This window comes from Psittacula echo, assembly GCF_963264785.1.
Source record: "Psittacula echo genome assembly, chromosome: Z".
Classification (NCBI taxonomy): Eukaryota; Metazoa; Chordata; class Aves; order Psittaciformes; family Psittacidae; genus Psittacula; species Psittacula echo.
The window spans coordinates 86,364,175-86,377,551 of NC_137742.1; the positions used below are offsets into that span (position 1 = coordinate 86,364,175).

Genomic DNA, 13,377 nt, shown 5'->3' on the forward strand with positions numbered 1-13,377 from the left:
TATGGCTGACCCAGTGCTAAAGTGAAAGTGGTTTTGGGACCATTAACATGGTTCTTCCAGGGCAGCTGCTAGATGAAGATGCCTTCAAGCCAGTGGCAGAAAGCTCTGGCAGGGCCCACCAGCTGTGACAAAAGAGCCTTGGCATATTTTGACATTAGGGTTTTTTTCTGAAGAGGGAGAAAAGGAAAGTTCTGTCTGTCTGGGGCCAAAGGCAGGATGTAGTGGGAATGCCTTCACAAGAAGACAGGCTGTTCCTGGGGAGCTTTGCTGAAAGACGACAAGCTGTTCGAGCAACAGTGGCTTCTGGGGTAATCCAAGCCCTCTCAAGACAGAAAACACTTAATAAAATGTATCAACAGCACAGCTGATCTGCTTAAAGCACCCAGGGTCCCTTCCTCAGCCCAGCCTTGCTGTGACCTGCCCATGGCATGGTCCTGCTCCTCCACCTCCTTCCAGCCAACCAGGTGAGGCAGGAAATGGGCACAACTCTACCAATGCTGGCACAACCAGTCCAACATTGGCCCAACACCATTTCAACACCAGCCCAACTCATCTGACCCCAGCCCAACCAGACCAAGACCAAGCCACTGGCCACACCAGGTCTGGCTAAAGCTAATCACTTGGCATCAAGAGTTGAATAAACTTGCGGTGACAAAAAAAAAAAAAAAGGCTCCTCTAAACCCAAACTTACTAACATCACTTTTTCCCAGACTTTTCCCAACCCATCAGTGCCTGGTGCGACAGCATGTGGCCCAGACAAACCCCTGCTGGGCAGCCTGACCCTGTGTGGGTCTCCTGGCACAGGACTTCTCCAGGACCTACATCTATTTGGTGCCATGACATGAGGGTGTATGCTCCCTGCTCCCTGCATGACACTGGCAATCACCAGACTCAGGGGTGAGACCGGAGTGGCCCCAGCACCACCAGTTATCTGACATGCAGCAGCACGTGAGTATCCCAAGATCCCCAGAGAAAATTATTCCTGAATTATGGTGAAGCGATTAATGAAGGTTATTTCCATGGCAACCAGAGCAGCTCTGCAAGAATCTGGAGGACCTTTATCCCGTGTATTAAATCATAAAAGAAAAATGAGATGAAATAAAAATACTTCTGGGGAAACTGGACACACAGAGCTGATTTCTCACCCCTAATTTGGTAAAGGAGCATGAATTTCTTGATGGATTCTTGAGCATCAAACTAGTGCGGCGGTTAATGTCTTGTCTCTAACACAAAACCTTGCTCCTTCCCCCTCACAACCACAGTGTTTCTTGGGGACACACATGATGTGGTGAGTATTGCCAGACAGTGATGCTGAACCAAACTGCCATGCAATGTGCTGTATTCATGATCTCCTGCAGCTGCTTGCTCTAGCACTGTTGTGTGGCAGGGTGGAAGCCATAAGGAGGGCAGGAATTGATGCTCTACATTGCTTTTTCGCCAGCACAGATCATCCCAGGGCACTGATTAAACAGGGAGAGGACTGGCTCAAGGCACTCCATGGGCTGTAGTAGACCTGCATGAGGACCAAGCACTGGGATACTCATCAGCAGCACACATGAGACCCTGCCACCTTTTGAGCCTTTCTCTAAGCAGGACCATGCTCCCTTTCACAGCCCCGGCACAGAATAGCGCACTACATCAGCACTACCATTATCTGACAGCCAGGTCAGAGTTAGGAAAGCTGACATTATCAGCACAGGATATGGGGAGATGCATCAGAAGAAGACCTCTGGAGGCTGGCTGCTCTTCCTTGCCTGCTATGGAGCTGCTGTTAGACTTTTTAGACCAGGATGCTCTTGCCACCATGCCAAGCTCAGACATCTCCTGACAGGTCCTGCCCAGTTTTTCCTCACCCTGTGTAGGCAAGCGGAGTGATGAACAGGCAGTCTGGGACCATGGATGTGGCAGCTGGTGGAGAACAGCACCAGGGCCCTTCTGTGGGAGGCATGGGCACCACCATAAACAGCAACAGAGCCAAGGGAATGATGTGAAAACATTTGATGAGAATTTGGATTGTGAAAAAAATGTGGATGCAGTCACAAGTATTCTTGGATAGTTGAGTAATCTCTTCTCTGTCTAGAAAATACAATTTGTTCAGAACATGCAGTATACACATGTACATAATATGTATATATTCTTTCTAAGCACCATATTATATATATACTCATACATATCACATCTGAGCAAGTCTGTATAGGCAGTGTATAAAATTCACTGTCAGGGTACCCCATTCCTTATCTTCCTCAGCCAGTACCCTTGGAAATTGCTCCACACCAGGCCAAATCTGTCCCTTCACCCAGGCAATTATTTTATCATTAAATACATTTCCACTATCCACACTCTGCCTAAGGAGGATATATTAAATCAATATATCTCTTTGGCGAAGACATATTTGGCATTTGGGATCAGAAACAATTACTTTTGCGGTTCCTGTGCTTCCACAGCTGCTCCCTGCCTTGCAAGAGCCCGCCTTCAGCTACCAGTCTGCCCCTGATGAAGGCATAAATACATTAGCCAGGTGCCCAAGCAAGCTCTGGTATAATTACCAACTAACTCTCACACCCAACACTGCTCTGATTGCTGCCTCAGAGGAGGATGGCTGTTCATAGTCTCAGGACTATGTCCTTCCTCACGGGTTTGATATGGACCGGCAGGCCTCTGGGAGCTGCTGCTGCTAAAGGTGAAGCTGTGTGTGCTCCTGATTGGATTATTCCTTTAATTAAGACTGCAGATTTTCTGGGACATGATTCGCCCAGCCAAGCATGGGGGCTGGATGCAAGTGTGGCGCTGGCCAGAGCTGGGGGCTGCACCCACGTCTCCCACTGCTGCTCCAACTAATTCCCCTTTAATGTCCCTTTCCAGCAGGATCCAAAACAACACTGTATTGTCATCCTCTAATAGTCACCCAGATCACATACCACATCCCCATGGATGCTCCAGTTCCATCAACTGATTTTATCCCATGCTGTTTATCCCAATCAGCTTCTTATCCAGAGGTGTGAAGAGTGTACCACCTTTTTTTCCATTTTAATCCACACATCAAATAAATGCAGTAACGTGCTGCTGTGTACCTCCACTTTTCTGCTGCTCTCCAAGACCCTACAGCATGTCTCCTGCAAATGCACAACAGAGCAGGGGGGTTGGAACTAGATGATCTTAAGGTCCTTTCCAACCCTAACTATTCTACGATTCTCTGATTCCCCAACATCCCCCCCTCCGACAATCCCACACCTTCTCTTTGCCTTGCTGCATTACAGCCTGCCCAATGAGGCTTTCCAGCACTGATTTTCAGTTAGATTAGCCAAACTGGCTGACATTTACCAAGCCTGGGGACATAGATGGTTTCCTCAATTTTTATTAACTCCAACCACGGCCAAAGCATGCCCACAGAGTGATGGCACCAAACCCAGGAGGCTTTTCAAGCAGAAAACAAAGCCAGTTCTGTTTCACCCACACTTTTCCTCCAGTTTAAGAAACAACAACAAACCATTGTTATGCCATGAAACACCCCTGTCAAACCTCATCCCAGGATGATAGAGAGTTTGTCTTCCACCTACTCCCCCCTTTAAAAACCAGGCATGTAACCTCTGAGTGGCTGATTTAAATGCAGTGCTCATAATTGCTGTTTCCTTCCAAGAGATATTTTCTTATAATTAGAATAAAACTCAGACCTGCCTCTCGCTCCTTTCCCTCCCCTCCCAACTCTAAATCCCTTCAAAAGCAGAGACCCAAAACTGATTGCCTGGCACATAATCAGTAGAAGGAACCTGAGGAGAAGAGACACTTAGATAGTTGATAAATGAAAGCATTAACATATGAAAGACCTTCAGCCTTCCCGAAACGGCTCTAAAAAATCAAATGAGACACCTGTTCAGATAAAAAAACTTCTCAATAGCATCACACGGGTTTTAGAAGTCTTTTGCTATAAAATCATCCTTTTATAAAACTTGGTATTTGACCCTTCTCAGCTCATGTTTGCCTTGTCTGGTCCTGAATTTCTTCTGCCATGGACCCTTCCCAAGCAACTTATTACAGGACTTTCCCCTTCTCATTGTTAGAAAATCTCCTTGCTGCAATATAATCCCATTATTTCTTGTTGCTGCCACATGGATGTGAAAGGAAGGTAACTGTTGGCTCATGCATGCGCTATACAAGCCCCTGAGGTCACCTATGGATGAAGCATATGGCACTTTTGCACCCTGTCTACTTACTTAGCAGACAAAGAACAGACTGGAAAATGACACAAACACCCTACTTCTGAACCCTTAGCTATAACTGGCCTTTTCCTTCACACAAGTTCCTAATTAGTTGTATTTAGTATCCACAAGACAGTAAATTAATACATATTTCATTTCAGTTTTCCAAGGAAAGTACAGATTTTGTTTTCCAAACAGGTCTTTCTCAAAAGACCCTGCAGATGTAACAACGTGGGATGGTCAAGCTGCTGAAGGATCAGCCTGGTTGTGCCAGCTGGTTATGTGTTGACGTGGTCCCTGCCTTTCCTTTTCTTGGCTCCTTCGAAGCTGCTCTAGGGCTATTTGGCAAGACCACAGCACTGATGTCTGGTGGATTTATTCCTCTCACCATGCTATTTATCTAATCCCAGGAGCAGCGGCCTTAAAATGGGAGGAAGGAGGAAGAAACAGGGGAACCATTAGAGCTGGAGCCTGGGCAGCATAATTAGGATTTCCAAAGAATCATAGAATCTTAAGGAAAGGACCTTAAGATCATCTAGTTCCAAACCGTGCCATGGGCAGGGACACCTCATACTAGACCATGTCACCCAAGGCTCCATTCAACCTGGCCTTGAGCGCTGTCAGGGATGGAGCATTTACCGCTCCTTTGGGTAACCTGTTCCAGTGCCTCACCATCCTCATGTAAAGAACTTCTTCCTTATATCTAACCTGAACTTCCCCTGTTTCAGTTTAAACCCATCACCCCTTGTCCTATCACTACAGTTCCTGATGAAGAGTCCCTCTCTGTCATCCTTGCAGGCCCCCTTCAGATACTGGAAGGCTGCTATGAGGTCTCCACGCAGCCTTCTCTTCTCTAGGCTGAACAATTTTCTCAGCCTGTCTTCATATAGGACTTGCTCCAGCCCTTGATCATCCTCGTGGCCTCCTCTGGACTTGTTCCAACGGCTCCATGTCCTTCTTATGTTGAGGACACCAGAACTGCACACAGTGCTCCAAGAAGATGCTCTTTCTTCTCAGAGCAAGAAGAGGGACACGAATTTTGCAACAACAGACAAGCAGATGAGCAGTGAATAAACATCTCTATCTAAAATGAGCTCCAAGAGAAACCTTCCTAAGATTCATCTCCCTGGCAGCCCCACTGTGCTCCTGGCAGTCTGGCAGCCTGGCTGGATCTCACGCACAGTCCTGTGGGGCTGGCAAGCAAATGTCTCTGGATGGCATTGTATGGAGAATTGGCTTTCTGATCTGGTGTCTGAACAGAGAAGTTGGGAAAAATTCAGTTCTTGTCGAACTGGAGTAGCACTTTTTGCTTTAATTTGCAGTGCAATATTTTCTTAAATTCAGAGAAGACTTGCCGAAATACTTTCTGAGAAGCTAAACAAATCACAGAATCACAGACTGGTTTGGGTTGGAAAAGACCTTAAGATCATCTAGTTCCAACCCCTGTGCCTCACCCTAGATAGATCATGTTGCTCAAGGCTCTGTCCAACCCGGCCTTGCACTCTGCCAGGGGTGGAGCATTTACCATTTGTTTAAATATGCCTTGTTTCCTGTTAGATTATTATTGAACTATAAAGTTCCGTAACTTTTCACAAAATCCACATCGTTTTTTTGCTATAGAATTTGATACTGAAATTGTTCAGAAATGTATCATTCAAAATATATGGAAAGATGACTCATCCTTTACCAATTCACCGCCCCAACACCACTCCTTTCTTTTTTAATCCAAAACCATTCACCATGAATACATCTTTAACTGCATTGTAGGACTGTTTCAAAGCTGGTGCTTCATCATAAAATCACCCATCTGAGAAAGAGGAAAAAAAGCATCTAATAATCCGTAAAACAACTTCCTCCCCATTGGGGCAGATCTCTGTGCTGTAAGGGTGAGGTTGGACAATGCTCTGAGATCCCTAGAACAGACAGACTGGCCATTTTAGCAAACATTCTGACCCCTAAAGAAGAGCCAAATGCTTCCAAGGGGGAAGATGACAAGATGTGCAGGATCTCCCAGCAGTCAGCCAGGTACAAAGTACCGGGAGATAAGCTGTCAGCCTCCTGACACAGCAAATTGCTGCTCCAGGAGCCTCAGAGACCTTGATACGAACATTAACTTTGTTCAGCAGAGCAGGAGAAAACAAGCTCAAATTAAACGAAAGGATGAGATAAAGGATTAGGTGGAGGGTGGGAGGAAAAGATAACTTTTAAGAATTAATTCTACTGAATATTTTATCCTGAGGTGTCATCATTCAAAAAAGAGCAATATCATATTTGGCAAGCTTAATTTTGGCAGGTAAGAATGCAAATGAGAGCACTCCATATTGCTGTTATGGACTGTGCTATAAAATAAGAAAAAAGCCATCCGTCATTTTCAGCATCCAAGACTGGTGGCTGCACAAACAAGCACTCCTTTGCAGTGTGCTGCTAGTGGCTGAGAGCTGGAGGAGACCCATGGCCACGCTGGCACCAGCAGCAGGGAGAGGAGGTCTGCAGCTCCCACCAAGCCCGACATCTCCTGTTCACTGTGATGACATATCATAAGGCAGAGATAAAATGGGTGAATTGTAGCAGGAACAATTTAACTCACAAAAATGACTTATGCAGACCTACTCACCCATATGTATATCCTTCTGAGCTCCCTAGCGCTGCTAGAGCATCAGCAGATGGTATTGAAGGTCAGTACACTCACTTTTCCCTTTATGATTTACATGTTCTCTCATCTATATAATGTTTCCCCAGGAAAATGTGTTTGCAGCTGGTTTGGGTACAGTTCCTGTCCATAAGACACATGTGGTATTTGGGACCCTGGCATAAAAAGGCTTTCAGGGGACTGTAATGTGTCCCCACTTGGTAATATTTCCACTCCAGGTCCATTAAATGAGACAAAAAGGATTTTGGCAAGTGACAGACTGGCAATGGAGCTGGCACCAAGCAAATAAGGAGTAAAACACTGTTCCACATCTCCTTTTACTCCCTTCCAGGACTGAAGGTGATGCTGAACATCAAGGAGGGAGTGGCCCAGGGCAACCTGCAGGTCTTCAAGCCACCTCTCCTGCTGCCCCTTACCCCTCCCTGAAGCCAGTCTCCAAATCCCCCTGAATTTGTCAGCACCCCCTTCCCTGCCCTGCTCACCCCATTCCTGGCTCTTGATGAAGCAGAACAGTGCAGCTTTTCCCCACACTGTGTTCATGAGCACCAAAGAGATCAGCTCCATTTCATTCCAGTATATGCATAAGGGCTGTTGCAATTTCATCTCCAGTTTTGGGCAGTTTTGCTTTTCAAGCTGAGAGAGGGCTTATGCTAAGGACAGTCATCAGCACTTCTTTGACCCATTTGGTCCCCAACAGGAGCATCTACAGCAAGGAATGATTTGACCTTTAAAACTGAGTTTCATCTTTGAGCGCATTCGTCAAACAGTATTTTTGGTAATTCTTTGCAGGTGATCTTAAAGTTTGCCTCATCACTAAAGTTCAGCCTTGCTAATGTTTCCATGCCCAGTACTGCAAAAAGTAAGGAGCAGAAGCAACCCCAGTGTGGCATACTCAGCAAGAACAGGGCTAGTTGAGCCTTTTGGGTTCAAAAACCCACAAAATGTGTTTTTTTAACCAAGCCAAAGCACGTTTCCCAGGGTGAGAGTGCTGTTCAGTGGTAACCATCCCTTAAGTGCTGTCCTCCTGGCTCCCCAGGAGCTGACAGGACTGGTGGAGGCATCAAGTGGACAGCCTGAGGCAGGTGGTCAGTAACAGCATTCACCTGGCTTCTATCCCCCAGCTACCACCATGCTGCACACACCTTTCTACACCCAGGCATACAAATAACATCCTTCGCGGTCACATTGGATTTGGTACCTGCTGACTGCACTATAAATCAGTAAATGATTATTGTATAAGAACATCTCCCACCATCAGCTTTTTTTAGATCTTGAAAGTTGATTCCCTTTCTCCGTAGTTTAACTTTGCATTTTCCATCATCACTGGCAGTCATTTCAACACAGAACAGACAGCATCGTATTGGAAAATAATTACAATGACAGATTTTGTTTTGCTGTATGAGACCTTCCACAACTGAATCTAATTACTGCTGATACTTTATGAGCTCCTCCAGCATGAGATAATTGCTGGTTTCTCTTTTTATGAGCAAGAAACAATCAGTGGTCTTTTAAGGTGAGAAATATAAACAGCAATTAAATACCATGGCTATCCAGACCCTCTTGTCAGCAGGTACCTCTCATCAGTAAGCCAACACAGAAGGAGGTTAGGCTTCATTTATTGTATGCACTGAATACTTCTTTAATAGAAGGGAAAAGAAGGGAATAAGGAACACGCTGAAACAATCAATACTTTTCTCCAGCTGATGAAATGCTTATTTTAATATGGAGAAGCAGGAGCATCTCACAAATAAAGCGGTTTGTTCACAAACTCTAGTGCTCAGCATCAGCACCAAGCCCTTTGCAGGACCTAGCCCTGGGGAAAAGCTGCAGAGACAGCAACTGGCTTGAGCATCAAGCATGGGAGGGCACAAAACCACACCTGGCTTCTACTAACCTGCTGCTTCAGCAGTCATTTCCCTGACCCAATATTTCTAAAAATATATTTATATGTGTGTCTCTCTTAAACATCCTGACACCAGCACAGGGCCCTGGTTACAGTGTCACACGTGGAGGAGATGAAGCAGAAGGAGACCTTTATGGAGAGACCCATCAGAGAAGAGGGAGCTCACGATGGCTTTTACATCATAAGATTGTATTGGTTCAGATCCCCAGAAGCCACCTTCTAAACTTCTAACACTTTGCTTTGGCAATCCAGACACTAAAACCAGAAAGTCTAGTAAATAAATCTTCTTTTTATTTTTTTTTTAATTTTTATTTTAGGGGAAACATAGTGAAAAAATCTCCCATCTAAAAAAAAAGCACTAATGGTTTACACGGTTTACACTTCGGAAAAGCTTCTGATGCTGCCTCGAAGTCTGTCTTATCTGAAGGCTGGAGATGAGTTTCAGTCCCACCTACAACAGCTTACTTTCTGTTTTTGGGGTGTTGCTTTCTCTTTTTACCTTCAGTTCTTTACTTGAACAAAGCCCGGGTGTTTGAACAATTCAGTGATGAGGCTTGTACCACTTCGTTCACAAAATCACAGCAGGGAGTGATGTTTCTTAAGAAATACTTTTGTTAGCTCCTCTTTGTAAAGGAGTCTTGCTCCTTTTGCTCACTTGCAAAAACTCTGCCAGATGATGAAGAGCAGCACACCCCATGGGCTGTTAAAACAGGGGTAATGAGGGCATGCTGAGGCGGCTTTAGGCATCTAGAAGGGAAATGTCTGCATTTGAGATGAAGAATCATAGAATCACAGAATGGTTGTGGTTGGAAGGGACCTTAAAGCTCATTTAGCTTCAACCCCCTGCCACGGGCAGGGCCAACTTCCACTAGATCGGTTTACTCGAAGACCCCCCAGCCTTACCTTGAGTTCCAAGAAGGACCAGATGCTGAATCAAGGAGGAAGAAGGGATTATGAATAACTATCCCACTCCTGCTTCAGATTTCTAATGCAAGGTAATAGCCACACACCAGATGCCTAATTTATAAACTGGGAATAAGCTGCCTTCCACTTGTAAATTACTGGGAGAAATCAGTCATATACATTAACCTCACATTCAAAAAGCAATGGTAGAAGACATCATGAATAGCAAGCTGGAGTGAATTACAGAGATACCTATTATCATGTTCATGTGTATTTAAAATACATATTTGGCAAATCTGACTGCCAGAAAATTTGCTAAGAATGAATATAAATGAGGCATTAAGAGACTCAGCAACTTAGAAAAAATGAACTATTACTGTTGTTCTGATTTTTTTTACCCTTTCATAATATTGATTAAAAAATCACGAACACTTCAGACAGGGCAGTGCTTGGCCAAAGACTTTTGCCATTAGTTTGTTATGGCAAGACATCAACATGTGAAATATGTCACTTCACTTTTCATGCTGCCCTCCTCACAAACAGTAATAAAGACAGATTTTGATCAAGCAAGAAAAACAGACTCTTTACTTAGAAACCAGGGGAGAGAAATTTGCTGCTTCCCATTCTAAATGCTTAAACTTCTTATCATTATCACATCTTTAATGTGGAGTCATTTGAGTTTCTAAGATAAATTAGCTTCAAAGATAAATGAAAGGGAGATTTCAATTTGGATTACTCAGTGGGCTGGAGTTGAATTGGAAAGTCCTTACAGGTGCTTGGAAAAAGCAAAACCTTCTTCCTTGGCTTCACATTACTGCTCACAAATGAAGAAAACTCTACTTTTCTCCTGCCACAGCACAAAAGAATGATGCAATTATGGTTGAAGGTAAAAATGGGAGAAGGACTTATTATCCTGAGGTAATAAATATCACTGATACAGCCAAGTTATTTTGCTAAGTGGCATGAAAAGGACAGGAAAATGGTTTCAAAGGAACAAGAGCTTTATAAACCCTTCTATCCTCCTGGTAAGACACCAAATGAATGGTGCATCTCTCAGCAGGATGTTTATCTGGCACATCAGCTTAGATTTTTCTAGGTATTCGTAAATAAACTTTGATATTCTTACCCATCAGTGCCACTGTCTAGCAGTCCGTTATTAACAGTATCATTAGGGTACATGGTGGATTATTTAAGAAGCTAGGGGTACTCTGCACATATACAATATGACATTATGTCTCAGGTCTGGTGCATGCATTATTCCCCAGTAGTCCCCCATGCAGACCTCTAGTTTCTAACACAGCAGCTGTGCACATGAATTTCTGGAGCTCAGGACATCTTCCAGCGTGGAAGCTGTATTTAGTTGCAGCTTACAACAAGAAGTTTCCGAAAGCACTCCCAGTGATGTTAACAAAACCTCATACATTGAAAATTCCACTCAAGAGACCCACAGGCTGTGTTGTCTGAAGACAGCTGCAGTACCTTCATGCTTCAGGAAACACAAAGTTTAAGCTATGGCACAGCCAAGACTGCCTGCCAGACCTAGGAAAAGTGCTGAGAAGATACAGTGCTCTGACACAGTGTCTCTAATGCACATGTGATTGGCACCTTGGTTCACAATCTGGCCAAGATTTTCAAGAATCATCCTCTGTTAACACAAGAAAATCCACTGTTGTCATGTTGCTGTGATGATCCATTTCCCACACAAATGAAACAGGATGAGGAGACAACACTGCTGAATAGGACAAAGACCTTCAGATTCAGATGCTCTGTTAAAGTAGCATTTGCATCATCGCTCTGAGTGTGCAGAGGACAAGGCACAGCAAGAAGGACTCACCCGTTTGGTGTAGTCCATTGCCTTCAGGATGGAGAGGTTCAGCATCTCCAGTGAGGCCAAGACATCTTCATAGTCTCCCATATGGTCAGCAAAATAGTCTGGGAAAACCAAGAAGGACATGATAGGAACTGTTGGTGTAACTTAATGCTTCAAGACTACATCAGGGTCTATTTATTGGTGGAAAGAAAAATCTGAAACAGTTGTTTCAAGTGTATTTTTTATAATATGCATCCTGAGCCAAAGTCACAACTTGTCCTGCAGAGAATTTTGGGACCATTGTAAAAAGAGATGTAAGGCACAGTAGCTCCAATTGAAAATAACTTAGCAGGTGCTCTATTTCCATGCCCACTTTTCCATTTCACTGTATCTTGTCTCTCTCTCTCCTAGTGCCAACATGGAGGAAGAAGTCTCAAAAGAAATAGCCTTTCCATTCCCTTGAGGGTTTTCATCACTCTAAACATCAAAATACTTGCCAGGTTCACCCCAATTTATATGAGCTGAGACTAGCCTTACATCTTTCCCTACATTCCCATCACATTTGCACAACAGCTCACAATCACAGGTTGCACAGGCTTCTGAGAACAAATTACGCCTTGAAAGGAAAAGAATGGAGCTGCAAGGTGGGGCCGAAAGCACATGTTGTCCATGGAGAGGGAGTCCAGGCTTTGTCCCTGCCATCCTCATCCTGTGAGAAGGGTGATCTGCACCAGGCTGCCATGCAGAGGCTGGATCCTCTTCACTGATGTAAAATACAGCCAAAATCAGTGTGTCCACATGCAGTCAGTGGCTCCATGGCATATATGAGCCCTGGTGTGGTTTTGTGCATGAGCTATGGACTTCTGAAATTCACTGTTCAGAATGGAAACAGACAGAAGTGAAGCACAGCAGCAAAGTGTGCAGTGAATTTGCAGCACACATGTGAAGTCACCCAGTTTGTGGGTGACTAAAAGCTGTTCCCTAAAAGCCACTGGCACTATTCTTAGTGCTAAGACATGAAGCTTCACACTGAGGTGACATCTCTGAGGAATGTAACAAGATATAAACTCCAGGAAACAACTCCACTAATTAGGTTCTCTTGGCTTAATTAGAAGTGCCTATAGCTATTTACAGCCTGAGAACATATCCAAGGGGTAGAAGGTTTTGGCAGAAACTGAAATGTAACAACATGATTGACAGTATCTCTTTGCTGCCAAACAACTTATTCTCACTGGAGTATGTTTGTGTTACTACTTTTCTTGGGAAAGAAAAACTGAGCAGATAAAGAGCAGGTAAAGACTTTTTGTAAGTGCTGAAACAAAAATCTGGAGCCAGATTTTCAAAAAGAATGAGCTGCTGTGGGCAGAGCACAGCCCTCAAGAGTGACAAAGGAGAACCCAGGAGAACAGCGTTGACTTAACTGAAGTATTCAGTTCTACTTTTTTAGCCATATGAACACCTGAGATCACCTGAGATCAGCTCTTCCTATCCTACATGGGTCTTGCTCCTACAAGTCTGCAGAGAGCAATGTGATCAATGCTAAAGAGATGAGTATCACTGCCATCCAGGGCTGGTGTGGGAGAAGCAAAGGCATTACCCACTGCCCTGGTTGTCTGCAACAGGATGATGTGCATCTCCCATTTGCAAAGTACACTGCAATTCACTGGACGGCTTGTACCATTGCCTGAAATGTCTGTGTTCCATTTAAACTGAAAGGTGGCAGGTACAGTTTAGTAGCTGTACTCACATCTCCTAGGTGTATTAAGTGCTCCCAACTCTGACTGAGAGCTCCTCTGAGAGCCACACAACCATATTTAAGTCAGTCTAGGTGCTGGCGGTTGTTGCAGAACTTGATAAGATGCTACCTGATGTGGATTAAACCATATCAAGTTTCTCATCTAAGCTGCAGGGTCAA

The 13,377-nt window shown here is 44.3% G+C and overlaps 1 protein-coding gene across 1 annotated transcript in view; it reads right to left on the reverse strand.

Moving 5' to 3' along the window:
• Positions 1-13,377, reverse strand: part of NECAB2 (N-terminal EF-hand calcium binding protein 2) — a gene marked incomplete at both ends in the record, with an annotated part of 80,045 nt that overhangs the window by 6,935 nt on the left and 59,733 nt on the right. The window contains one exon of the mRNA XM_080638657.1: positions 11,487-11,584. Coding sequence (XP_080494783.1) covers positions 11,487-11,584 — 98 coding nt within the window. The remainder of the gene's footprint in view (positions 1-11,486; positions 11,585-13,377) is intronic.